This window comes from Anopheles marshallii, chromosome 2, assembly GCF_943734725.1.
Source record: "Anopheles marshallii chromosome 2, idAnoMarsDA_429_01, whole genome shotgun sequence".
NCBI classification, from domain to species: Eukaryota; Metazoa; Arthropoda; class Insecta; order Diptera; family Culicidae; genus Anopheles; species Anopheles marshallii.
Window position 1 is genome coordinate 3166501 of NC_071326.1, and position 27096 is coordinate 3193596.

The 27096-nt window shown below is 48.0% G+C and overlaps 2 protein-coding genes across 2 annotated transcripts; both read right to left on the bottom strand.

Annotated features, from left to right (window-relative positions):
• Positions 1–1228: 1228 nt before the first annotated feature.
• On the bottom strand, positions 1229–9160 carry LOC128710324 (uncharacterized). The gene is made up of 7 exons (XM_053805375.1): positions 9040–9160; positions 7352–8443; positions 6807–6937; positions 3303–3798; positions 2481–3236; positions 2288–2379; positions 1229–2221 (listed from the first exon to the last, which is right to left on the bottom strand). Exons 1-7 carry the CDS (start codon positions 9158–9160, stop codon positions 1229–1231), a joined length of 3681 nt encoding a protein of 1226 aa, XP_053661350.1.
• Positions 3937–5697, bottom strand: LOC128710326 (cilia- and flagella-associated protein 157). Its single transcript, XM_053805377.1, has one exon. It carries the CDS (start codon positions 5695–5697, stop codon positions 3937–3939), a length of 1761 nt encoding a protein of 586 aa, XP_053661352.1.
• Positions 9161–27096: the final 17936 nt, after the last annotated feature.

Below are 27096 nucleotides of genomic sequence, written 5' to 3' on the forward strand. Positions count from 1 at the left end.
TAAAACGAAGTTTTTTTTGTCAGTATAAGTCATAAAATTGCACATTTCGGCGCATCAGTCGGAGCGAAGGAAAGAAAGCGGGTTTGTTTCATATGCCTCTTCCTCTTTATTACTCCTGTATCGTTACAAAAAATTGCCAAACGAGAAGTTTTCCCTTACATTGATAACGAATAACGCAACGTGATTTCTTTTTGCTAGTGTTTTGGTTTTCCATTTTGCACATATATTATATAGTTTTGCTTTTTGATTGATTCCCAAAGTTTTGTAGATTTTCCTTGTTTTTTTTTTTTTTTTTTTCATTGCCAAACGAAACTTGCGCCCTTCTCTCATCGTTGCAAAACTAGTAAACGCTAAGCTAATAATAATGCACTATCATTTTACCATAAAGCAACGGAAAAGAAGCCATATACATACACCTACATCCATACATATACGTATATTTTTATCCTAGAGCGTATATAAAGAGTCGAATTAAGCGCATCGAAAGTAAGCTTTTAGGTTTGCGGAAAAGGTCGAAATCTTTTCAAATTTTGCGATTAAATAAGTTCTCTCTGTCGTTCGTTTCACGTTTCGTTGCGAACCAGTATATGGAAGGTTCACTTGCATTGCTAAAATGCTCTAATGCTAGTCTCTATGGTACTGGGGAGGGCCCTCGTTAACGTATAAAGCCATCAAACAGCCACTACAAGATGGTTCGATTAGATGAAACAGATCCGTATATTGTTACTAAACCCTACTTATATACACCTTGATCAGTCTCTCGGTACACAGAGTGTCACTACACGATTTTGGGGGATCGATTTACGGGATTTCTAACTGCAACCGAAGGGAAAAGGGTTGGATGCTTCCAAAGCAGGGCGAAAATAGAGGTCGGTTTCACAAAACTACAGGATGTCTCGGTTTTATCACTATACAGATATACATATGCGATGTGTCCTTGTTGGAGAGCAAACCTGCTTGACTAGAATGGATGAAATGTTTCGGGTATGTTTGAGGTTTCATCTATAGCTTTGTGATGTGTGATCTTTTACTATCGTCAATTCCGATCGATATGACTGCGGGATACAGGTAATTGTACTTTTGTAATTCCGGTGTGTATATATGTGTGTTTGTGTGGGAGTTTTGGTGGTCCTGTACATGAGGAGCTAACGTTAACGTTTCTCCGTACGGATGTTCAATTTGTCTACATCTGAAAAAGTTTTACTCAAGATTCGGCGTCCGTCTACTGCTACTGAATCATCTTGTCGCCCTCTCGGTGCAGCGCGTCGGCCACTGCATGTTTATACTTGTTCGATTCGTTCCCTAATCTGTTTGGCTCTTGCTTTCCACTGCCTGCCGCTGACAGCAGAATCGTACCTCCCTTTGGACGATCTACACAAAAGCCTCCCGCCGGAACTTCGCCTGCATTCTCCTCCTCCTCTTCCTCCTCTTCATCGGCCTCATCATCCGCAAACGCGATATCGGCCATTTCGTAGAAATCACTGATCTGTTTGTTGTCCACCGGCGACTTCGTGAAGGACGTTTCCTTCTCCCTTTCCTCCGTTGACTCATCCGAGGAGCTTTTGCGTACGGACGTACCGGATCCGGTATTGCCCGGATCACCACTGCGACCACTATTGCCACTATTGCCACCATTCCGGCGCACCAGTATCAACTCGTGCAACTTTCTTCTTCGCCGTTCCAACGGCACCCTGCCGTCCGTCGATGCACCGTCACTTTCGGAACAGATGTCACTCTTGGAGATGCTGTTCGATACGATCACGTAATCGTTTCGCTTCTGTTCTGCTAGCTGTCGGATTAGTTCTTCGCTCGGCGTAATACTATCACAGCGCGAATCGACCACACCCATCCGATCGTCGCGAGCGGTACGATTCGCCAGTTCAGTCAGCTCGTCATCATCGTCGGAAGCGTGGGCTGCCGGGGGATGTTTCGTGTCCTCGTCCGAACCATCGTCCAGGGGTGGTATCCACACGAGAAAGGCTGGATCCATCCCGAGATACGAACCGGGAGCTGCACCCGCGTTAATCACATTGTAGTCATAGTAGTCCAGCTCCATGTCCTGTTCGGAGGGTGCCCCGAGAGAGTAGTCCGAACCAGCCAACAGTTTCTGAAGGTTGCGTTTCTCTTTGCTTTCCTTGGCGTTCCGCGTCCGAATGGAGGTGCCGGTGTTGCGCCTTGCCAAGGGACTTCGGATGCCTAACTCAGGCGGTGAGCAACATTCCTAAAAGGGTGGAAACAAGTTATTCTGATATGATAACAGGAAGCCAACGCAATATCACAAACTCACAACGTCCGAGGGGCTGACATTGGTTAGAGTCGCTGTACTGGTACTGGATGTGGTCATCAGACAAGTAGCACTCTTGACGAGTTGATCACCTGCTGGGAAAAGAAAGAGAGGTCCAATTTAACAACGCAATATGACGTAACCGACCCAATAGCGTAAAACTTTATCTTAGACAGTTGCGCATTCAGTCGCTTACTTCTCAGCATTTCCACGCCGGACTTGTTGGATCTCCCTCCTACGAGCGGGGTTTTTTCACGATTTAGAGATGAATAGGCAGAACTGATCGTTGTAGATCGTTCATCGTCGGATTCTGGCACATCCTTGCTGGGTGGAGATAGCCGTTCCTTGGGAGTCACGCAAGGGCGCTCGTTCGGAATGTTCAGATCGTTCAGACTTTGAAGCGGAGTTTCATCATCACCCTCCCCGTGGTGTTCCCGATCGTCGACATCTGTTGCACTTCGGTCCTGCAGTTCCATGATGATTTCCGAACTTCCATCCGATCGAACGGCGGCATCCGAACGACTATTGGTGGACTCAAGTGCGTACTCCACACTCTCCCGGAAGCGCTCGTGCCGGATGGAGGTCGTCACCCGTGGCCGTAACTTCACGTAGGACACAATTTCCGATATCAGGGTCGTTGTGGAGACGGCCCGCGAGCGGGGTTGAATCGGAGCGCCCTGCTCGATCGATTGATTCGAACCGAACAGTGTATGAGCGGGCGAATCGGCTGCCTCCATCCGGCTTGTGGCCAGCTCGTACTTCCGATACCGGAAGATGTACTGCACCACGAGCAGGAAGCTCACGAAAACGATGAAACAAATAAACAATATGGCACAAACGTGTGCTATCGTAAAGCTAGCATAACTCTGCAAACCTGCCACAATCGGCATTATCACCTTGCTCGCCATCGAAGTACTATTTTCCGTGGGTTGCGGTGCGGCGTGTGCTAATTCTGTTGCAAGGAAGAAAAACTCGGTTAACCATATCGAATCCAATCCAAAGATCTCTCGAGACTTACTGATTTGTTCCGCCTGGCCCAAAAATCCCGCATTACACGCCTCATCGTACTGGTCAGTTTTGCGCGAGAAAAACTCCACCAACAGCATGTTGCCAGTCGCTTCCGCCATTGCACTGGCGGATTCCACTGCCCTGTCAGCGCCAAACTGCAGCAAAAGCTCGTCGGCGACCGAATCACCATCCCGTATCTTGAGCCACTGGCCATCGCAGGGAAATTTTTGGAAATCGATCGACATGCGAACGCGACATCCGTCGTCTCCCTTTATTAGCCACAGACTTCGGTCCGGGCAGCTGTGTGAGGAAGACCCAAGCAATCGTTTCGGTTTCACCATCCCCAGATGAATCACGCAGCCACAGCGACATCCTGGCCCGATCTCCGTATTGACGTCTTCGATCTCCAGTGGTAAGTTGATGCCACCTATTGCGGGACTGAACATACACTCCCAAGAATCTTCGGACGTGTCCAGACCGCAACGTTCCGTCTGCACCGATGGACCCTGGAAAAGAGCCAAACAACTTATTCGCATAAGACGACAAGCACATCGGGAAGAAAGGAAGCGTCATCTTGAAAGAGAATTAAACCCCACGATATCCGTGCCATTGCCAAAAAGACCCCAAATATCTTCTCTTTATTTTCAATCCGAATCACTCTTGGAACCAGCAAACTCGATCGTTTCGTCTTCAATCGACTCCGGAGCGTCAACAATAATGCCGTCCCTATCCGGATCGCCACCGTCCATCGCCGAACCTTGAAGTTGCTGGCTTGCCTCGTCATCTCCAAATTCCCCATCGTCCTCCTCATGCTGTTCCCGATCTTTCTTCTTTTCCTCATCATCTTCTTCGCCGTCAGGTTCCTCCCCGCTTGCCCCTTCCCCTTGGTCCTCTTCTTCGAGAGACTCGTTCGATCCCAGAAACACAAGTCTCGAGCCACTGACAACATCAATAATGGCCGCTTCATCCTCACTTGCTCCAACGAGCGTAGATTTGCTAGCGCCCTCCATCTTGTCTGCCTCCCCCACGGAGGAGGCAGTTGCGCTGGAGCTGATAATGGCCGACTCGCTCACTTCCTCGAATCCTTGCGTTTTCTTCAGGATAGTCTCCATGGATTCCCGTGGAATAACGCCCAGATCACCCTGATCGTACACGTCCGTTAGCGACGCGACAATGGTTTCAACCGATTGGTCCGCCTTGGATTGCATCTCCAGCTCATTCAGCGTGTTGAGCAGGTCGGCAATCAGACGCTTTCGCTTGATCTCCTGGTAGGGCAGGTCAGAATCTTCCTCCTCACCCTTGAACGCCGACCGTACGGTGTAGCGCACCGTCTTCAGGATGTCCGAGATGCGTTCAAACTCCCGCCGATGGTGGTCGGACTCGGAACGCAACCCTTGCCGATCGGTGTTGATGTAATGGATGTATTGCTCCAGCACACGCACCTTCTGCCGCAGCTGGTTGTAGTCCTTCCGGGTGGTTCTGTTTTCATCCTCCAGCTCAACAGCCCGCAGTCGGAAGGCGTTCAACTCGCCGTTCTTTTGCAGCACGGTCTCGAACTGATCCGTCAGCTGCTTGATCGATTCCAGCCGCTCCTGGCACGTCTGCATCAGTCGCTGCTTCTCCACAAAGTCTATCTCGGCCTGGTTCCGCAGCTCCGTGTTCTGTTTGCGCAGTTCGGTGAATTGTTTCTGCATCCGCTCCTGCGTGTAGATCATGCGGTCCATCTCGTTGTTCAGGGCAATGTTTTCTCGCACCAGCCGTTGCGTGTGTGCGGCTACCCGAATTTCGGATGACTTGGTAAACTCGGTGGACAGCTGTAGCAGCTTGTTCTCGACATCCTTCCGCAACCGGTCCTTATCCAGTATGACCTTGCGCTCCATCTCGTACAGTGTCGACTTGTGGCGCTTGTTCTGCTCCTTCAACTCACTATCCTGGGCATCGAACTTAGCCATCAGCTCGTCCCGCTGCAGTCGGAACTCTTCCATGGAGTTGAGCTTACCGGTCAGCAGCTTTATCTCGGACGTGAGCTGTTCGTGCATGGCCTTATACTTCCCATCGAGGGTATTAATCTGCTTGCGGCACTCTTCATTCTCCTGATCACGCACCTTCGACAGCTCGCTTAGTTTATCCTCGAGTTCCACGATGGTGCCCACCTTTTCCTGCAGCGTCCGGTCGAGATACGCCGTCACATCGGCACGGTCTTCCTCGATTTGCTTCAGCCGACTTTCAAGCTCTTCATTGCGCTCTTCAATCTTCACATTGTGCGTCCGCAGGCGGGCCAGCTTTTGGTTAAGGTCGTTGATGGTAATTTCGTAGAACTGGCGATCTACAGCACTTAATCCATCGACGGGCTGTATCTCGGGGACAGCCTTTTTGGGCTTTTTCGGCTTCTTTTCCTTCGGCATTGTAGCAGCGACTTGCAAATTTGGACAGAATCTAACTGCGACCGGAGTGAAACTGTTTGCACAGCAGAAAGATACCACTTTTGGAAAACATTTATAAGGTTCTCCATGGCAACGAGAGTCGATGGTGTATCGATTAAATTGCACTGTAACCAAGCGGTATTCCCATCGGGCGAATAGCTTCATCCCATCCATGGTGATACCATTTTCATCGGGTTCAGAGTGTCTGGTGCTTGTTTACGTTCGAAAAAGTGTTAACACGCAAAATAAAAAAAACCGGAACCGTACCGACAGGACTCGATTGCCACATATTGTGCACGAGACGCTGAGTGTCCAGACACCTGAAGTTTATGGAGCTACATTCCTTTCGACGCGTTTTTGCTTTCGTCCAAAACATCCGACACACGCAAGTCTGGTACGGTTCGTGTGTGAGGGTAGGAGCATTCAGCACGTTGATTACATTTCGACGAACGGATTACAAGCCATGCACACGGTGTCAGTACTTAGCCGGGGTTAGAAAACTTCAAACCAAATTCGAAGCTGTTTTTATTCCGTTTGCCAAAATGAAAAAAATAACGAAACCCAAGTAAAGTTCTACCACCCATATTTGCCAGTGCACCGCGTTGTTGGTTCCCACTCGTCACAGCGGTCTCGGGCTTGCTTGAGTAATTTCAACTTTACTGGAATCCATTTTATGACCGCTCCTCGTTTACACTTACACACGCAGGAGGTATCGAACCGTGGCGGTATCCATTAGCGGGGGCCCGGAATCCAAGCCAGACGTACACTGCCGGGAGGAAATTAAATGCTTGCAGTGTTCGTTGGAAGTACGGCACCGTACCTTGAATTATCGTTACACGTGTTGCAGTGGTGGTACCGAGGGCGTGTGTGTGTGTGTGGGTGGGGAGGTTTGGTAAGGCAGAAATTATAATGCCCGCCCGCCAAGGGCCGCCAGCGTCTAAAACATGTTGCATGCTACCAGGGGCGCAGACCCACAACACAAGTGAGAAAATCAATACCTGCAGCTGGTGTACCTTACGCTAACTACCGGGAACTTGGAACGGATAAAGTTTTTAACGGTGCGAAACAAACCGATCGTCCGGTCATCTTACCTCGCAAAACTTTGCACCGTACCGTGGTGGGGGCGAGTCACAAAATCGATAGCGATTTCTTATGCCACCGCGGCATGTTGTCGAACAGTGCGTCCAGTTGCTCCAGGGTCCCCATCCACCGGAATCGGAAGCTATTAAATAACCGGGGAGAAGGAAAACAAAGTATTGGAAACAATGAAGAAGGAAGAGATGTTAATAACCAAAAATGCGATAGAAAAAAAAACACACGCAAGAGAAACAAGTGTAACCGGCTGGCCGAGTTGGGAAACGATTCAATCAAAATTAGATTAATTCACCCATCACTCATTTTCGACAGCGTCACCTGAATGGTGGCCAGTGAGCCAAAGTGTTCGATTAAAATTTAATTTTGGATCAACGAAAACGGCCATGATGAGGAACTTAATCCACCTTGCTCAGAGGCCGTCGCCATCATCATAATATTAACGTCATTTTGCCTTCCAGCGGTACGTACATTAAAGGAGGGGAGTTACTCCGGTAATCCCCGCACGGGAAATTATTTCCCACTGGGGGTTTTTATAGCTTACCCGACACCGGAAGCGTTGGGACGCAGTCCATCCGTATGTCCGCGACCGCTCCCGATATTGCCTGGCTGACGTACACGAAGCAGTACTCGACGAACTTCTCGTAGAACAGATCGCACTCGAAGTACAGCGAGTGTTGACCCTTGGTGACACGCTGTTCCGCCAGGTAATGCAACGAAGTTGGTGGGGCCAGCGAGAGGACATCCGCCCGCAGCTTAGCGTACACCCGTACCCGGTCAGCTTGGTTCAGGATGCAGGCCGGATATTGGAACAGTACGCGAATTCCCGAACCGTGCGGATCACAGGGGAAAATGCTTCTCGTGTGCACGGTGAAGACGTACTGCTTGCTCCAGTCCGCTTGCAGCAGGGCACGGGCCTGCAACAGTGACGCCATTGTTGGGTCCTCCAACCCACCGGTACGCGATTTCAGATGCAACCCGTAGAACCCCGCGAGGCCGAAAAGATCGCACCGAAAATCGATCACCCTGCTGCGGGGCAGCCCACGGACTTGTTCCGTGTAGAGGACTTGTGCTCTGGAGAAGGGTTGAGAGTTGTTGCCGTGACTGCAGGAGTCTACCGACTTGCCACAGTAGAACAGTTCCAGCCACAGCTCGGGCAGATCCAGCTCGTCGACACCGTGGGCGGGAAGCTGACAGCGAACGTCCGGGAATTCCAGCATGCCTCGGATCTGCAGCTCCGGGTAGGTGTCGGTACGGTTCGGTGCGATGGCCAACCGTACCGTGGGCCAACTAACGTCCAGCGGTTGTCGCAACCGCTCGTCCATCACCTGCCCCAACCGGGTATGGCTCGCATTCTCCTCCAGCACAGCCAGCTCGTAGTGGCCACCGTGCAGGAAGTGATAGCATGGTACCTTGATCTGTGTCACGTTGTGGTTCACGTCCACGCGGATGTCCAGCGTGGTCGCTACGATTCCAGCCGAACCCGGCAGATGGCGCGCTATTTCCAACCTCAGCCGGTCCACCGTGACCAGCTCCAGTGGGTCGGCATGCAGCTGCACGTCCAGATCGTCCCCGAGGGCGGTATAGGAGCTGGGCAGTACCAGCTTGCCTTTGCGCAGTCCACCAACAAAAAGAGCTGCGGAGCAAACAAAAGAAGGTTAAAAAAAGTGGCGTTTTGTTTGGCGAAACCCCACAGTGAGAACAAAAAGGAAAAGCGGTAAAGACCATCAGTCGCCTATAAATAAAATGGGTGTGGGGTGGGAGGTGGGTTGTTTAAATAGGGACAAGGCTCTCCAATTTGTGAGTGCGTGCTTCGTTTTTTTCCCCCTCCAAGAGCGGTCTTGAGGGACAGGCAATACATTCCCATCTGACACCATCCATCCATGGCCATGGACGGCATACTCTGTGGCGCTGGCTGGATGGGTCGGTTGTGTGATAAATCAAAACTATATGGCCCCGTTTTTCTGTCCACGTTCGTGGCCTGCAAGGGGTTCTGGATTTCTTTTTTTACACTCTCGCTCTCTGTGTGTATCCATCCGCGTGGAACGCCACCACACGGACCGTTTCACGGACCTCCCGGCTGTCCCTTTTGCAAAGTTTTAAATTACGAGTAGAACAATACGGCACCAGAACCCGGACACCGGAGTGAGTTCCAGTGGGAAAGTGGTTATCTCTCTACCGTTCCATCCCATCCACCAGCCCTCTGCTTGCCCGTTCCCCATTTCCACCTACCGTTATGCAGCAGTACGAGCAGAATATTTATGTAGAGGAATTTTCCGGATGTGCTCCCATACGCCCACCGGTTTCTGCCGGTGCTCCAGCAACCGGTCGGATGGCCAACTGTAATCTGCATACTCGCTGTCCCCGCTGCCACGCTGCTCCACTACTACTCCTTCCGCAAGGGCTAGGAATGGCCGGGCTGGCTGTAGGCATCAGGGCAGGACAGCAGGCGCTCTCGGTGCAGGAAGAACGGTCCCGGAATGTTCATTCCACATTCTCGCCGCTTCTACGCTGTACTGCCATCCGGGCCACGTATATGCTTTTGGGTGGTGCCTCTTTAGAGCCCGATTGCTGGTACGTTTCCGGCAGCTGCTTCCGGTTGCTCTCTGTTGCTCCTGGCGGGACCGTCTCCAGCAAATGAATGGCGACTAAGGCCAAATGGTATGCACGCCGATGATAAGGCACAGATTTCAACGACAAATCCTGCAACGGGAGTGACATTTGCGCAAAAAAATAGAGAGAAAGACACAAAAACAAAACGGGAGTTAAATTGAAATCCAAAGTGCGGTGTGGGAATGTGAATGAGGAATTAGCAATAACACTCAAAATGGCAGGAAGTGGAACATAATTGCTCCGGGGGTGAGATGTGATACAATGGTACACGAGATACAGCGCGGGACAGACAACACGGTTTGTGTTTTTAGCAAATTTGGATTTAACTTTTTTTGTATTAAAATGTGGCACTTAGCCATAGTTTTTTTTGGTTTGAAACATATTGGGTCTACAACCTCATTTCAGACAGCATTACTTCTACTCTTTATCCTGAAGAAATATTTCGTCAGAGGTCTTTCGTTTGGGCCAGGACCTGGATTATCCAGAACTAGGATTTAGGAGTGAAAGAATTCAAATAACACTACAGCGAAATATTCACCTACGACCAGCCATGGTCTTCATATGGTGGGATCTGAGATGCATCATATATTACGAGCTGTTTCCGAATGGCAGTTGGAAAAGGACTTAAACTCAGCTAATTCGCTGGAAGGAATATTGAGGTAAATATGCCCAGAATATCAGACACGAGTCAGTAATTTTCCATCATGACATCAAGGCCACATGAAGAATAGTGGATCTTGGTTTGGAGAACAGTCCAAACATGACATCATTACGCGAATTATTTGCTTCGGTCGTTGTAGAACACCAAAAAAAAGCTCCCTTGTTTAGTCGAAGACATCACAAATTGGCTTGATTCATTCTTCGGCTGAAAAGAGGAGAATTAGTATTGCTCTGGAACACATTATATTTCCAGCAATTTTAGGAACAGTCGTAGAAAACCATGTCTCTGCAGCGGATACAAACGCTGATCACTTCCTTGAACACCCAATGCGTTATGTAAATAGTAGCGTTACATAACGCTGTTACGATCTAACTGATCAAGCTTGTTAAATGATTTTTATTGCTCCAAAATTATGTTACAAAATGGGCGTCCCGGAAACAAGAGAACATACTCTCCATACGAGAAGGCAATGCCACCCACTAAGCTTTCCCCCCCACTAAAGGAAGTTGGGGAAAAATTAATTTAGAATCGAAGATGCAGCATTCGACAAACGTCACACACCACAAATGCACTGCCCAAGACGCAGAGCAAAAGCCTCCCTGTCAGACGGCACGGTTTCTTGTAATTTTCCTTCCGTTTCCTCGGCCTACTGTGCTCGATGTTACTCGACTGAGCCCATCGCCCAAGGAACGGGAATCCTTATCAAGCGATTGTGTAATATTATCCTGCATTAGCGTTCGGGTGCGATCAGACTGTTGGGGGAAGGTAGAAACAGGTGGAAAGAATTTGTGTAACGAGAATTGATACTTTTCATTTACAATTTGCAAACGGATACGCTACGATGCCTTAGCTTACGGAAAGCTGAAACCTTAGCCAGGACGACAAAGACGTTCCTGTTTGGACGCACGTAGCGATATTCGATCGGGTTTAGCTTTGGCGAACGAGAACCATCGCTGGAAGCGGACCGAAGACAAGAGGTCAAAGTGTAAAATTAATTAATCATAGGTTTCAGTTCTGCCAACTGGCCCGGCAAACGTGACCCACCCCTAGTGCACGTTTGGAAAATTATGAGAAAGCACGTGGGGTTGGTTGCTGTTTGCTTTGTTTGTCGCTGGGACGCTCGGATCCACTGTCCCACCTACCACCCTCCCTCCCCGTCCTGAACATCGATGAGCAATCGAACCGGAAGTATCTTTCCATCTATCTGTCATCGAGATATTTACAGCATTACAACTGTGCAATGGCGGCGATCAACCACGGTGGAGTAGGAATGTTTTGCTTTGGCCCATTGTTTGATGCTGGATGGGCGGCGAACGAACACAAAAATTGATTTATGTGTTTAATTAAGTCTTCTACAATTATGCCACCGTACCGTGTGTTTTGCGTGGGGGAATGCTATCGTGTGGAAATACTGTTACTGCTTGTTTGAATGATTGTAAATCTTCATAACACACCGCACAGGCGTGTAAGCAAATTATGCTACCATTACGCACGAGAAGAGCGGGAGGGAATTTAATCAACCTTCAATTTTAGCACGTCTCAGAATGGTTGCAAATAAAAACCCGAAATACACACCATCAACGTTCGATGGCAAATCAAACGCTGCCATTACGTGCGGAAAGGTAAAGGATTGTTAAAGAATTCCTTCCAGCGCCTTTCTCCTTGGCAGCTGTCAGCTGAGGATGATGATGGGTGGAGTGAAGATTGTACAGATATCGATTTCATATTTCAAATGATCATTTCCGAGGCGCTGCGCCGAGAGTTGAGCAAATGAGATTCTCGGAAGTTTTCGGCAGTGATGCAAGATTGATAAGATTAGGCATTTAGGAATGTTGAGCTGGGCTGTCGGATGGGCATTTGGGCAACATTTCGGGTCGGATATTACATTGCTGCTAGCGCAGTTTGAAGAGGTTATGCTCCATTAGGTAAATGTTGCGATAATGTTTTTGTTGAACTAGAACGTTTCAAAGTTTGTTTGAAAAAAATGTGGATCGTTGTTTGAGAAAGTTTCACTGAAACAACTTCAGACCTAAGCAATGTAAGTTGTTGGTTGAAATATGTGGACGGGACGGGAGTAGTTATAAAGCCTGGGGTTTCCTTCAATCACGACCAACGACTCGACTAACAAACATCGATTTACATAGACGAACGCGTCTTTGGAGTCATGGTTCTAACACTAGCAACTACAGTGATGTTGTACAATTCGAGGCAACTTTCGCATTACCTTTAGCTTTCGAAAATTGTGGGACCTTACAGAACATTTGGAGGTCTAGTTCTCATATCTCTTTGAAGTAATAGACTCTGTTCCGTATATGAAAATTGACTATAACTTCTTAGTGGAGTTCCAAAGAATAATTCGCTCAGAATTCCTTGAAAGATTCGCAGAATGTGCGGACGAAGACGGACTTTATAAGTTGTATTATAACCTCAGTATCATGCAGTCGATTAGATATGCAAAACTCCTGTGGGTTGATCGTCATTCGGACGATTCCTGAAGGACAGAACCCTTCGGGTCTTCCATCTTCCACACGATTCAGAGGAATCTAGTAACAGTTGGAACTAGTGCTAGTAATTGCAAGAAAACATGCTTATCTATCATTTCTCCACTCCGCACGATAGTAAATCAATATTTTATCTTGAGTGTAGCAGAAGCAATCATAATCCTTCACACCATGCAGGCGTCCGGCTGATTGGGCGCTGTATGATTAATCGAAAGAAGGGGCGAAACTTTCCACCGTCAGCACATTTTAATCTGACAGCGTAATTTCCAACTTGCGTGCGAGACAAACACGGCGTAATATTTATCACAATCACTGCCAAACGTTTCCTGATGCGAGAAACACCCAGACAGTGGGAATACTTTTGAAGAACCACAACAAAAAAAAAACATGGGTTGGTTAGAACTGTGGGCCGCTATCGGGTGGATGCGAATCGTAAGACACCAAAAACACATGTGTAGGAAGGGCGCAAAGTTGCCAGCCTTTGCGACGTACCATTCGAACACAACGTGCACGGGAAGTAGCGAAATGGGTAACCCGTGGCAATAGGGAAAATCGGAAAACAAAGCTATTTCAAAAGTTTTGCTGCCATTCCGTGGCAGCCCGACAGAAAGAAGAGAAGGGGGAAAAAACGAATTCAATTATTTTATGTCAACATACTCCGCCCAAAGAAAAAAGCCATTGGAGCCAAGAAGATTTTAGCACATCCGAAACGTAATTCGCTTACGATCGGTTTGTGGTGTGCGAAATGGCACCAAGGATTCCTCAGTACGGTGCGGCACCCACTCGGCAGGAGATGGTTAAGATGTCAATGTAGTAAAAAAAAATGTAGTGCAATCGATGTCCTAGCAGTTATTTGCCTTCGGTGTGGTTAGCGAGAAAGACCGCACGCAAATAAAAAAAATACCATTCTCAGTTCGCTGGAGTTCGGTGGGTCACTTTTCCACCCTCCCTCCTAAGCTGCATTAATCACTGTTTGCCGAAGTATAAAGTCAAAGCAAAGGCAATACACGGGAAAGTAAGGGAAAAAAACACAACCAAACCGCACTTTATCACCCCGAAGAGGAAGATGCAGCAAAAGTAATTCGTTTTATATTATCTCTCTGATACAAAACGAGGAGGTGGATGGGCCAAGAAGGATACACACACAAACCGAAAGGCCAACTATTCGACGGTGCGGTGAATGGAAAGCCTCGTTGACAACGGGGCAAAAACGTATCCCAACGTCTGAGCGTGCTACCGACCGCGTGCTAAGTGGAGTGCAATCATTTGGCGGGAAAAGTTTTCGTCGGAGGCTATAAATTTCATGCAAACATTTCCCCCCACCGGTTGTTGGGTGGCAGGGAACCGCCGTTCGGCTTCATCTCCGTGGTATCTTCGCGAATCTTTGCTGGATGCACGCACACACACGCGCACACGTCAGTAGGACAAACAAGCAAACAATTGGTGGTGTGAAAGCATACCACCGACCGCGGGGGGGAGGACAGACACAACCAAACCAACCACACCGTTGTGTGGCCTTCGATAGAGGGAGCAAAAACTTGGCAAAATGCTATCCACTCCATCAATTCGAAGAAAATCGTTGTAGGTGACACCGGAACCGGTTTGTTTTGGGGATGTTTGCACCCCCGGAAAATGGCGGTACACGCGTTCCTTCTGCGCAATAAATTATTAATTTGGTACCAGAATTAACACAAATATTGCGTTACAATTTGTGCCGGCAGTCCAAAAAACCAGTCCCCTCGTTCTTGAGACGAATCCTTCCGGGCGTCCGGGACAGAGTGTACAAAGGAGGGGGGGAAGGAAAATCGGCAAGCAGGAAAACAAGTCGTCCGGAACCGTGACGAAAGGAAAGGTATCCCTTTTCGCAGGGATGCTGGCGTCGATGAGCGGACTCCTGCTTCCTGGCTGGCCATTATCCACTTGATGTCTCGCTGCTCTGTACATGTCGCCGTGGAAATGAGGGGAGATTGTTTGAAGAAGCTACAACACGACTACAACACGGCACAATAAACGTGTGCGTGGTGCGCATCCCCAACGGTTTATGTCAACCCGCAAAAGGCGTCAGTGGCGTCAGAAGGTCGTCCCACCGCCTCGTCCCATCCTCGGTGGATGATTTCAATAACATGAAATAACGGTCCCACGTTTGAAGGTGCCACAGGAAGATATTCGTTTTTGGGGAGATCGTCAACAGCATGGCACGGAACAACAAGCAGGGTACAAGACACCTTGTCATGAGTTTTGCTCCAATCGCGAACCAACCAACCTGCCCCAAAATGAAGATTTGCTACTTCTAGCGCCGGTTGTACGAGTGGGCCCTTCCGCAGCCGTCTCCCCTTCTCTCTACCCCCACACTACCAAAACACATCGCCCGATAAGACACAAGGGATGCAAATTAAATGAAATGGCCTCCTAGTGGGGAAGACGGCACAACAAGGATGCTTCTCCCATGCGGCGAAACCAAAGCGGAGGGTGTATCAGTATCTTCGAAAAAGCGGAGGGTTTTTGTCGACGCCTCAAGAGCTGCACGGGGCAATAAGTTTGCAGCAGGTCTCGCCGAACGAACCAATAACTCAGAGCTAACTCTACCAGGGAGGGGTTGCGCCCTGCGCCCTGCCTACCGACCGACACCGGATGCACAAACTCCCATCTCCCGGTGTTCGGGAGCGCGTGTGTTTCTCTCTGTGTGTATGTCTTCGGAACCAAATGCCCGGAACTTGCTACAGCTCGTCGTCCCGTCTGGATGGGAAAGCAGGGAATGGAATTATAAATCCTGCAACAACACTGCCATTACGTTTAAATCTGCAACGGCGGCGTCACAGTCACCGGTCCAGTCCATTCCTGGGGAAAAACCCCTCGGCAATCGATCGGTGTGTCGGTGGTGGTCCCTTCCTTCTCACTTTTCCGCCACCGCATAGACAGGCGCGGAAAATAATGGCCAGTGGCGGTGTGTTGCGCACCATAAAGTGTTTCCGTAAAGAGGGAGAGATTACGGCGACCCTACAGCATTGCTGCAACCGAACGGAGCGAGGGGTCGGTTTGCATTTCAGACCAGGAACTTGCGAGGAATACTCCCGTCCTGATTATGTCCGTCCGTGCTGGGAGTCATTTCCATTGGATTTCAGTGGTTTTTTTTTCTCTGTAGGAAATGATTGCATTCGGACGAGCAGCCGTTGGTTGCACGCTGACTCGTCGATGCACCGCACTGCTGCACCGTTGCATCCTTTTGTAACTCCGGCTCCGGCTCTTCTGGTAGCTTGCTGCGGGATTTCCACGTGCCTGAGCTGGTATTGGTGCGGAACGTGAGGGGCGATTGTATCCTGCTGGGCGCGTGTTCAATTCATTCGCAACGCGCACCGAACATCACGAACGACAGGCAGCTTGGCGCCCCTCGTTTCGTTTCGAGAGCGCTCGGTGCTTTCATTGGTATAATAAATATTTTTTCTTCACCGGCTTACGGTGTGGCGACCACTGTGGCACTACAATTGTGCCCGCTCATGGTAATGAAGCTATCATTAACTAGAAAATTACAGCAATCAATAAGAAAACAATTTTCCCGCCAGGGAACTGCAGGGTTCGGGGCGCGGAGAGTAATTTTGTGTGTGTGTGTTCTTGCAGGCGCCGTACGATAATGGATCACCAATTTTTCGATCACGAACAAACAAAAAACCGTAAGCAAAAGGAAAAGCTTTTGCTCATTTAAGCCGCTAATTCAAGAAGTTTCTACACCACATACACACGGGAATAGGAACAATCTTGTATCGGGAGCTCAGATTCCAAGGCCTAGGACTGCCTTTTATGGCAAAATTACCCTCTCAAAACAGATACTGCCATGTCCATCCATTCGCTCCTGGTGGTTCCAAATCCGTGTGTGGGTAAGTGTTTTGCACCTTTCGGGTGCGGTGAAATTGAATATTTGTGTTCAGTTTAAAAGCGTTTTGGAAGAGATAAGCACAACAGCAACGTAAAAAAAAAAAAATAACTGAAACTCCCTCTCAAATGTCAAATTTCGCTTCCAAATACTCCTCGCCACTAAACGGAGGCACTTCGAAACGGGAACGGAGAGGGTAATGGGAAGGCAGGGAAATCAAATCCCGAGTTTTCCCCCGGTACGCCATTTTTGCTTCCCATTTATCGTGGAAAGCAGCGCGCCGGAATGGAATGGGCCGGTTTGCGGGGTTTTCGAGATTCTCACCTGATACGGATAGCATCCCATGATGCCACGAAGTGATTGTTATCGCCCCACCCGTCCTCGGCCGCCTCGCGCACGCTCGGGAGGGTTTGAAAAAATGGAAACAGATCGCAAACGCCCGCAACGGAAGCAGCAGCAGCATCGGCGTGGTAATGGGAAAGAATGACAGCATCGTATCACTCCGGCTTGCCGGATACTTTCATTTTGTCCCAATTTGGGTCGGATTTGTCGAATATCGGGACGATGGACCGATCCGGGGAGTGAAAGTGAAATCGGTGACCGGGACGAAGATCCGCATTTCCTTATCGTTTTTCCTCCCCGCCGACCAATGTTGCTGTTCCGGCTGACTGTCCCCTCGCCGTCATGTATGATTTTAACCAATTCCCTCGCCACACGCCACACGAGCCACCAGCGAGCGAGAAGTCATCGAACTTCGGGGTTCCCGTCGAAGGGCTCGGGTTGTGTTTGCTGGCACTCTCTGGCCCAACCCTTAGTTATTGCGTACTTGTGCTCTTTTTTTTCGGGCTTCATTCGCTTTCCACTGCCGAATGCCGGTGTGCAAGGGGCAATTTCATCCCTGTCAGTTCGCTTGCCGAAGGAATATCGTAGGGTTCCCGTTCCCGTTTTCGGGCTTCACGGCACTGACACGGGAGTGATATATTTTTAATGGGTAAAACAACACCCGGGAGCACGGGGAAGGATGACTCATGTGTGGGCTCGAAGTTGGCGGATCTGCTCGATAGACATATATCCCCGCGACCGTCCGGCCACGGGGGGAAATGTTCTACCCAACCTAGAAACCCAAGAACTCAATATATCGCACGGAGAAGGATGGATTGGAAAATATACGTACGTTGGGCGGTGTGGGTGTTTTCGGGTAGCAGCGTTGGGCAGACACATGATGAGGATGAGGTTTTCCATATCGATACATTCGGGCGAAGCAGGCATGGTTTGGTGGCTTTCCCAATTTCCACCCTCAAAGCGCAGGACGTAGGCGCCAGCCAGTCAAACACAACTACAAATACCCCAGCGTGTCTTCATCTTCCCTTCACCATCCACCCACCTACCCCCCATTTCGGCAGGGCGAATTTCATTTGGGATGAGATTTTTTGGGCCGAACTGCTTTCATGCCGCTCAATCGACCGTACCCGGTTTAATTCGTGTTTTTACTATAACTACTACTACTGCTCGTCGATTGCCTCGATGGAGGCCCCCTCTTTCACTCGGTTTTGTTTGCTCGCCCATTGTTGCCAGTTCACCAGGTCCGGCCACAAAATTGAGTCCCTTTTTTTACCGGGCCTATCCTTCATCCAACCCCGGTGCCGGTTGTAGTCTGAAGGAAGATGTTTATATCGGTGTTTTGGGGCAAAGGTGTATTATGCCTCCCAAAACTACCGTCCCTCCCCCCTCCCAAAAAAAAAGTTGTTATTCCTTTTTTTCTCCTCTTCCCAATCCTTGTGCCGCAGTTGTTATTTACGTTTTACTTTACCCAGGTATCGTGGGGAGAGTGGGGTTGAAGCAAGGACACAGGCTGCACAGGGTTGACTTGTGAGCCTGTGCTGTATCGCCATCAAAGTGGACCTTTTGTACAGTCGTGCTTCAATTATGTGACCATAAATGGATAATAAGTGCGGGATGGTCAGAAGTAATTGAAGCGTTCATCAACATCACACACCTGCTGTCCATTGGGTGGAGTACATTAAAGTAAATCGATGTAAAATGAAAATAAAACAAGGTTCGACGAGGTTTAAAGCATGGATGATACTTGTTTTTATGGCTTGATTTAACAGAGACACAACGTCAACATTACCACAGTGCCGGTGTTAATATTTATCTTAGAGGGAGATAAACTGTGGGGATTCTTTCTTGTCTTCATAAGGGTTTCCAAAACAATGTTAAATAATTAAATCGTTGAGAAACCCTTTCATTTGGGATTTGTTCGTTTATGAGTCTGCTAATCTTTGAATTATTGTCTTTCCGCTCATAATACACACTTGCCTGATGATCCCACCTAATGTGTAAGAAGAAACTTGATGGAATATTTTAAACAAAGTACATCGGAAGAATACTGTTGGGATACCCTTGGAACACTCCCCATAAATCGGTAAAAATGTGCTGTAAACCCTGGGAACAGGACAACGGACCCACACGACAGGACCGAGCCAAACTCCCATTTCGATCGTTCCTCCGTAGCAACGTGGTGGTAAAATAATTCTAATAAGCCTGAAATAGCAGGCTAGACCTTGTACGTCGCTACGCCAAGAAGATGCCATCGGCACTGTCCAGCGTAGTCGAAACAATCCTGAGCAGTCCGAAGCAACACGCCCTGTGCAATACGAACCAACGCCAGAAATTCCTCCGTGTCTAATCCAGCTTTTCAGCGGTGAATTCGGAGTGGATTCGTGACTTCATTTCGAATTTCCCATCTGCGTACAGCAGGATCGATAATAAATCCCCATCCGGACGGTTCCCCTGCAGGCGGAGAACTGAATATTCGGCTGGTGATAAATGAAGTTAAGGAAAGGTAGCATTCGGAGGCCAAGACCTCTGGAGGTTGTAGTGCTGAAGGAGGAGGATTGATAAGTATTAATTATTGGCGAAGGCACTAAAGGTTGTGTACCACCTGGACCTGCTTTTCGCAGCAAGAACTTAACTACACCTTGCGTTCTAATAGAATAGAGAACGTATCACAAAATTCCTTTAAGTTATAAATACTTCAAACAAACTCGAACTCAAGTCGAACTGAACACTATTCGCCATGGACATTGTGCAACATGTACCAGAAGTCAAGTACAGGAATAGTACAGCGAATCTGAATGCATCTCCCTGCATCCAGGCATCTATTTGTCAATCTGTCACTAGCTCAGCAGGGCATCAAATACACCCAATTCCAACCAAACACCCATGCCATGCCCCAAGCATTCCGGCAAGATTTCATTCTCCTTGTCCAATTGCAATGATTCACTGCATGTTATTTTTCCGCTTATTCTCCTCAATATGCTTTCGAGCTGGTCGATTGCAGCTTGTCCTTTGCACTTTTCCTTTCGTGTAGCACAGCACATCCGAAAGCCATGAAAGATTCCAGCAGTGGTGTGGTTGTTGTTGCAGAAAAATAGATTGCGAACCGGATTGCCGTGGCCGGTGTGTCACCCTTCCTCCGGTTTTAGGCGTCAGGCGACATAAATAAGGGTGTACGGAAGGGGGCCCCAAACCTTCGAACGTTTGATCATTTGTTACACCAGTCCGGTCCAGCAAGGGGCCAGCAGGGGGCAAGCAAGGGGAAAAGAATGAACAAAGGGCGAAGCATCCCATTGCCACCGGTTCCAGTGTGAAGCCATTCTACACAACAAGTCGAATGTGCCACGAAGAATGTGTTTCCCGGCTGTTTGAAGCTTCCCTACCGAAAAAAAACGGAACATGGCGAAAACATCCCCGTGTAGGATGTTGCTCGTCAAACGCATTCGCAGGATGGATGGAAATTATTCTGACCCAAAATCGGTACCCAGGGAACACTAATGCTGTGCGGCCCGTGATCCACCACCCGATCAGCACACCCACCCAAGAACCCATCAAAACCGATGGCATTCCTTTCATTGCTGTGGATTATCGGAAAACCGAATGCGAAACTGGAACTGAACTTTTCCCTAGTGCCTTGGGTGCGTGCCTGTGGTATGTCCTTTATCCCACAGCCCCATATACAAACACAATGTGGAAGGCTTTCAGAACGTTCGGGAGCATAACAAGCCTTGCCTACACACACACACACACACACACACACGGAAGTAATTTTGTCCCGGACGGTGGACGGAAACGACACGGGGCAAAAGACGATGGGTCATTTCATTGAGCCCTTCACAATGATGCCTGCTCAAACGGACGACGTCGTCTGTTTCAACAAATTACGATCCGGCCCCGACCCCACCCTTGCTGGCACTGTTTCTGCAATTTCCCACTAAAGGACACGACCGTCAGGCGATCATCATTTCTCGGGCTTTCGCTTTCAGCAAGGGCAACAGCAAGGAACAAAAAAAAACACAGTTCTCCCACTCATCGCACATTCTTCAGCGGGTGGGGGCGGTGGAAAAGCCCCATAAAGCTGGACCCATTTTATGGTCTTCAGCTCCCTCCCAAACCCTTTTCTAGTCTCTTCATTTCATTCTTTATGTGTTATTTTGCACTACGGCGTAACGAATGGGGGAGTCGCTCGGGGAGGGACTCGTCCTGCTCATTTGCATGCATCGTTTGGCGTCGTGTAGCTGCGGACGGAGGGTAGCCGAGGCTAAACACATGTGCCAGGAAATGGCAAAGCAATGATGGCTTATAATGGGGTTGTCTGTTTGAGTTCTAAAATGGAGACTCTCGCCCAGATCATCTCACATGTCCCTCCGTTGGATTGTGTGAGCGTCGGCCGAGCTTAAATAGGCCGCTGTTATTCGATCTCGAAGCATTCGGTGCCTTGTGAAAACGTTTTGCCCCGTTGCTCCTCCTTCTACCACCTTCTCCACCCACAAAAAAAAAAGTTCGTCGCCTGACCACCGGGTGATGCGGACAAATCTGAACAACTCGTCCACATGCACACTCCAATCAATTGACATTCGATATCTCGTGATCTTTTCGCTCTTTCTCTATCATGTTTCCATTAAACGGTCTCCGGACAGGTTGAGCTTTTGCCCTTTTGCCCGTCCTTCCCCCTCAAATTACCAACGCGGTGTTGAGTTGCCTGCTTTTGGCGCACTGCAATCCATTCCCGTGAAAATGCTACCCGATCGCGACCGAAAACCGTTTGTTTTTGGAGGTTTCCGCCTAACGCAGCTGGCGATGAAACCCAACCTGTGCCGTATCTATTTCATCGATGATAAAGTGTATCAATTTGTCCGGTGGAAAGCAAAACAAAAAAAAAGGAGTGAAAACACCCGCACACAGGTGATAAGAGCTGAAGTTAACTGTGGACTAAATAACAGTGCCGGTGAAAGGTTAGCATAAAGTGTGGGGGGAAAAAACGATGCGCAAAACCAATCCACACGTGTGAACGAACCAGAAAAGGTGTGGAGAGAAAGTTAATCTCACGTTAGTCACGTCCTCCGAGATGGGACAACATACCCGGTGTAATTTGTGCCGTAACGAAGCTGCTTTCCGCTTGTCTGTGTGTTTTTTTATTTGTTACCCTTTAATCCACTCCCAAGATCAAACGAAAGCGTCCTGTCCTTTGCTGGATCCAAGCCCCCAACCAATTTGGAGGAAAAAGGATTGTTTCGGTCCCTCTCTCACCGGCCCTTCGGTATCAAGACTGAACCGAAAAAAAAGAACGCCACCCGGACATTGGGAAGGTAGACATCACTGCAAGAGGAGTCTAAAACCGCACGAGAAAATGTGATTTGCTCCGTAACTGTTTGCATTTTAATATCAAATCAAGCAAGGGTAAAATGGTTTAAATAGTTGACGTCCGGAGATGTGTCCTTTTTTGCTCGTGTTTCATTTCCCGGGCTAAAATAGATTGCTTCATACAGATGGGGATGGCTTAGTAGGGCCGAGGACGTTTCTTTCTTTTCCGCGTCAAAGTTGCGCATCGTAAAATGCATTTCAAAGCCCCGGGAGCGTCGTTCTCCTCTTCTGATGTACCTTTTTTTCCTGAAAGTTGCTTTTATAAAAATAAGTTAAACGAACGCACAGGGTACAGTCTTCATCAGATACGCTTTCACTATCAACGCGCCATTATCACAGAGGGGAAGAGGGAGAGCTCGATAATTTTCCCCAGGAATTTTCACACAAGGTATAACTGCATCATGATAACGTTGTGACGCAAAACCCAACCGAAGGCTTTCGGGGTGTAATTTTTGCGTTTTCCACGTCATTAATTTAAGCGGCCAACTTTTCAAACGCCATCGTAAATTGCTTCTTAAATCTTCCCCATCGGGGATGGTCGGCTGGTTGGGGGGATGCTTCGGATAAGAGCTTTCGAGCGATCATTTCTGTCATTAAGGGGGCAACACCACTTGTACTCGCCGCTTTTTTCGTTGCTGTGCGTTCAAGTACCAATTATGCGCTGCTCGCTGGTGACACTTATTTCGCTCAACAATTGCACTTGAACACGGAGCTGGAGGAGCTGGCTTGTGGGGTTCGAAAAAGGATGAATTGTTTTACAAATAACATTCTACGTAACGATTAATGTATTTTTTGAGCTCTATTAATTTAATTTACAGAATTTAGCTTTAAGAAAAATGGCTATTTTGATATCATCGTCTTCTTCGTTATCGGCACAACAACCTCCAGAGGTTTAGGCCAGCCATTTCTGGCTTAGCAAGTCCTGTGTACGGGGGGGAAAATATTTTCCCTTATACTACAAGATCGTCCTGTCCCATTCGTTGAAAAAGTAGTTGGAAACTATCATGAGGGGATTCTGAAACAGAAAATCTGATCTCCTTCCATCTCTTCATCGACTTCAAGGCCACATACGACAGCATAGCCTGGGTAAAACTTTACGAAAATGAGCTAATTTGGAATCCCGGCCAAACTTACCAGACTAGTACGAATGACAGTGACCAACGGCACATGCCAGATGGATGGTGGATGGAAAACTCTCAGTGTCCTTTGCTACCACCAAGGGTCTGCTTCAAGGAGATGAGCTTGTCTACTCTTCAACCTAGCGCTAGAGAGGGCCATCCGAGACTCGGAGGCGGAAACTTCGGGGACCATCTTCTATAGGTCAATCCAGATTCTGACATACGCTGATGACATAGACATCATTGGTTTACGGCTCTCCTACGAAGCGGATGCCCACTCTCCGGTGGGCTGGTCACGTCACGAGAATGACACCGGACGACCCAACCTGTAAAGTTCTTTTAGATCGTCCACATGGACAGAGGAGGCGTTGTAGAGAGTAGAGGAGGCATTCAATGATAAAATGAATCATTAAACTGAATTGATAGTTCTAAATCTGTATTATAACATTCTTTGAAGATGTAATAAATTTCTTATATTGCTCTCAAGGTTTGTGCAACTCCAAAACATCATCAATCTTCAATGATGTATGGCTTTAGTCTTTTAATCTTCTCCTGATTCATGAATTCTTCGTGTTCTTCTAATCTTTTGCTTCTAAAGATTCATGAACTCCTTGTAATTCTATATTGGTTCATGAATATCTGAGGATTCCAAGACTTTTAAAGTTCCAAAATCTCTTGTCTTATTCATGACCGTACGCATTCTTAGTTTGTTGTTAATTTATTTGTTATAAAAAGATGATATTTTGAGAGTCAACTGGGAGAGAAAGAGTCTTATCTAACTCTTCGAACTTTTGGAAGAGTTGAATTTAATTGCTAGAGATTCATATAAATGATAATTCGCAAATGATTCATTAACCACAGCACTAATGGGTATTGTGCTCCTAAAAACAATCGATTTCATTTATCCTCTGTTTATCCACGCGTGGGCTTGGCACTGGACTTGCCAGGAGGGTCAGAAACACCCGACACTGCAGCTCGGAATGTTTTGTAAACAAAAGCGGCGGACAAGCTGCTGCTCGAAAGGAAAAAAACAGGACACGAGCTAATTGTGCCATACGCGGCGTATTACACCGGGAACCGGAATACAAGACCTGCTCGACCGGCTCGACCTTTTTCGGTTTCCGATGGCCATTAGCTGGAATTAATGGGCAAACCCGGGCATTCCACGGTGATAATGATGGTGGTGGTGCTGATATTTCCCTTCGCCCGTTGCCGGCATTTTCCATGAACCGTCGGAAAAGCGCGGGTTCGCTCTGTTATGGTGACAGTTAGTGAGCTTCTAACAACATAAGCGGCTTTATTGGCTTTACAACATTTGGATGGGGGGGATGAGATCTTGTGCCACGGAAGAGGACGAGTGAGAGGGATAATACGGGGGTGTGGTTCAATAGTTCGTGCGCTTAATTATCGTAACGCACTGCGCTGCACAACATTGATGGAAGTGAAACGTTTCTGTAGTGCTGACCGGGTGCTGAACACATAGCATGATAGATGGACAGTAGTTGGCCCTTTCATGGGCACCCCAACGCTTTTGATGCATTCGATTTACTATCCTTTCCTCCCCTCCATGTTCGGTGTGTTCGGTTTCCTTACGGTTACGTTAAATCATTTATTTATGCACAAACGGAAACGTTTTTATTTTCCGGTTCAGTGCGACTGCAAGGAGTTGCTGTGAGTCTTTAAGTAATTGGGTGGCATTTTAGGGGTTTCTTTCCTTTTTTTCGGGAATTTAGTAAGGGTATCAGTTTAGTTGGGTATCAAATATATAAAAAAAATATTTGTTACTGTTAACGTTCAACAGAACTGTGTTCTTGTGTTATGTCGGAGTTTTGACATCAAACTCACTAACTCTTCTGCAGCTTAATTCCTGCAAGTAATGATCAATTCGTAGGACTCCCTAAGTGATAGAGCCACAATAAAGAAGATGTCACAGTTCGACAGACAGGAGTAAAAGCTTGACAAAATTGGCAACAAATTAAAGTACATCAGACTTCTCTATCTGATATGTAATGCACACGTGTGAAATTAAATTTCTTTTAAATTAAGTTCAGAGCCACACAGCGAGCTGACGGATTAACGGGGATTGTGGCCCAAAATTACATTTCCGCAAAGTGCTAATTTTAATTTCACCTTGTAATTGAGCTTCAACTCTTTCACACAAAAAAAATGATGAAGCAACATCCTTTCCACGGAGTGCGTGTTACACAAAGTGGAAACGCACCTACATAATTGATGATCGCAGTAGGCGCATCGTGCGAATCGGTTTTTGCACAAACCCCTTCCCGAACGCTATTGGAACAATCCCGGCACGTACTCGATGTTCATCTTCGCCGTACTTGATGAACATTGGGGTGCAGGCCCGAGAAAAAGTCCCAAATTTTACTACCACCGATCGTCGGAAGTGAGATAAAGGCAAACATCTTCCGTTTTTCTTCCTTTCTGTTTTGGGTGTGCCTGTGTGGGTGTGTGTGCACCTGTCGTCAGGTTTGTGTGTTTATGTCAGAATCACGCAAAATGAAAATAAAATGAAAATGAAACTCCCCTTCCCCCCCCACCTTCCAAAACAAAAAAAAACCCAAGGAAAATCTTCGTGCCAAATTGGTAAAACAGGAGGCGGTCGGTAAACGTAGTTACGTTTTTATGATTTAATCCTTGCGAGGTCCTTCCGTCCCGTAAAACCATCCACGCGCGTGAGTGTCGAAGAATAATTCGTACATTTTCACGCATATGCCCGTTTCCCGCCGTCTCGCTGCGCTTCCGCTGCCAGGCCTTGTTGGCTTTTCCGCTAGGTTGATTTGTTGGACCGCATACTCGGCACGACAACACGATTTCCCGGTAAAAAGGATGACTGTGCCGTACAGTTCGGCCCAGGGTTGCGGACGGTTTTGGTCGGAAAATTCAAACAAAGAACCGTAAAAGAACTGATGAAAGTCCCGACCCGGGTACCGCGTGTGTGCGAGCAGCCGGACGGGAAAAACCCCCGTGGATGGGACACGTTTGTGTTTGTTTTGTTTCGTGGAAAGGCACGTTTATTTACCTTTCGCTTCCTGCTTCGGTGCGTGGTGGTGCGTCACTGGCCGTGTTGCAGATTTTCAATTTTCCACCAAAGGCGCTACCATTCAAGCGCTTCTTTCGCTTTCGGGCGAAATTCTACCGCCTGGACTTGGATCACTTTCGGCACTCACGAACAGAACGCACAAGAAGCGCACGTCGCCCACTAATCCATTCGGGGAACCGGCGGTTAACAATGGGACGTGGAAAAGGCCAGTTTTTCCCGTACGCACTGGTACGCAAATCGGTTGATAATCAGATTTTTGGCCGTCACTTTCGCATTCGTTTTTTCTTCGCTTTGCCTTGGGGATTTGCAATGATCGCTCGGTGGATTTTCACTTCCAACTGCACAACGTTCATAAAATCACTGTAATTATTGAAACCAGACTGCACACATTCACATTAAGACAAACAGCACCGTTCATTCTTTCATCCGAAACCACACACTGTGCACTGTTGTGCTGGCCGGCGCAGAATAAAAAAAGCTCAACGACATCAAAGCAACCCTCCGAGACGGGCAGGCTTTTTCACCGTGTGCTAACCGCATTGTTGTGAGATGAATGCGCTTTGAATGCTGGTTGCTGGTGGAATGGCATCAGGAAGCGAGAAAAGAGTATGACATTCCGTGGCGTGGAAATAACTACAATTCTCTGTCACACACACACAAACACACATTTGTCCCCCCTTCCAACACACTCGTAACAGAAGGAGGGAGGAGGAGTTGAAGTTGATTCGATTGCGTTACTTGGATTAAACGAACGATCACGCGGTGAC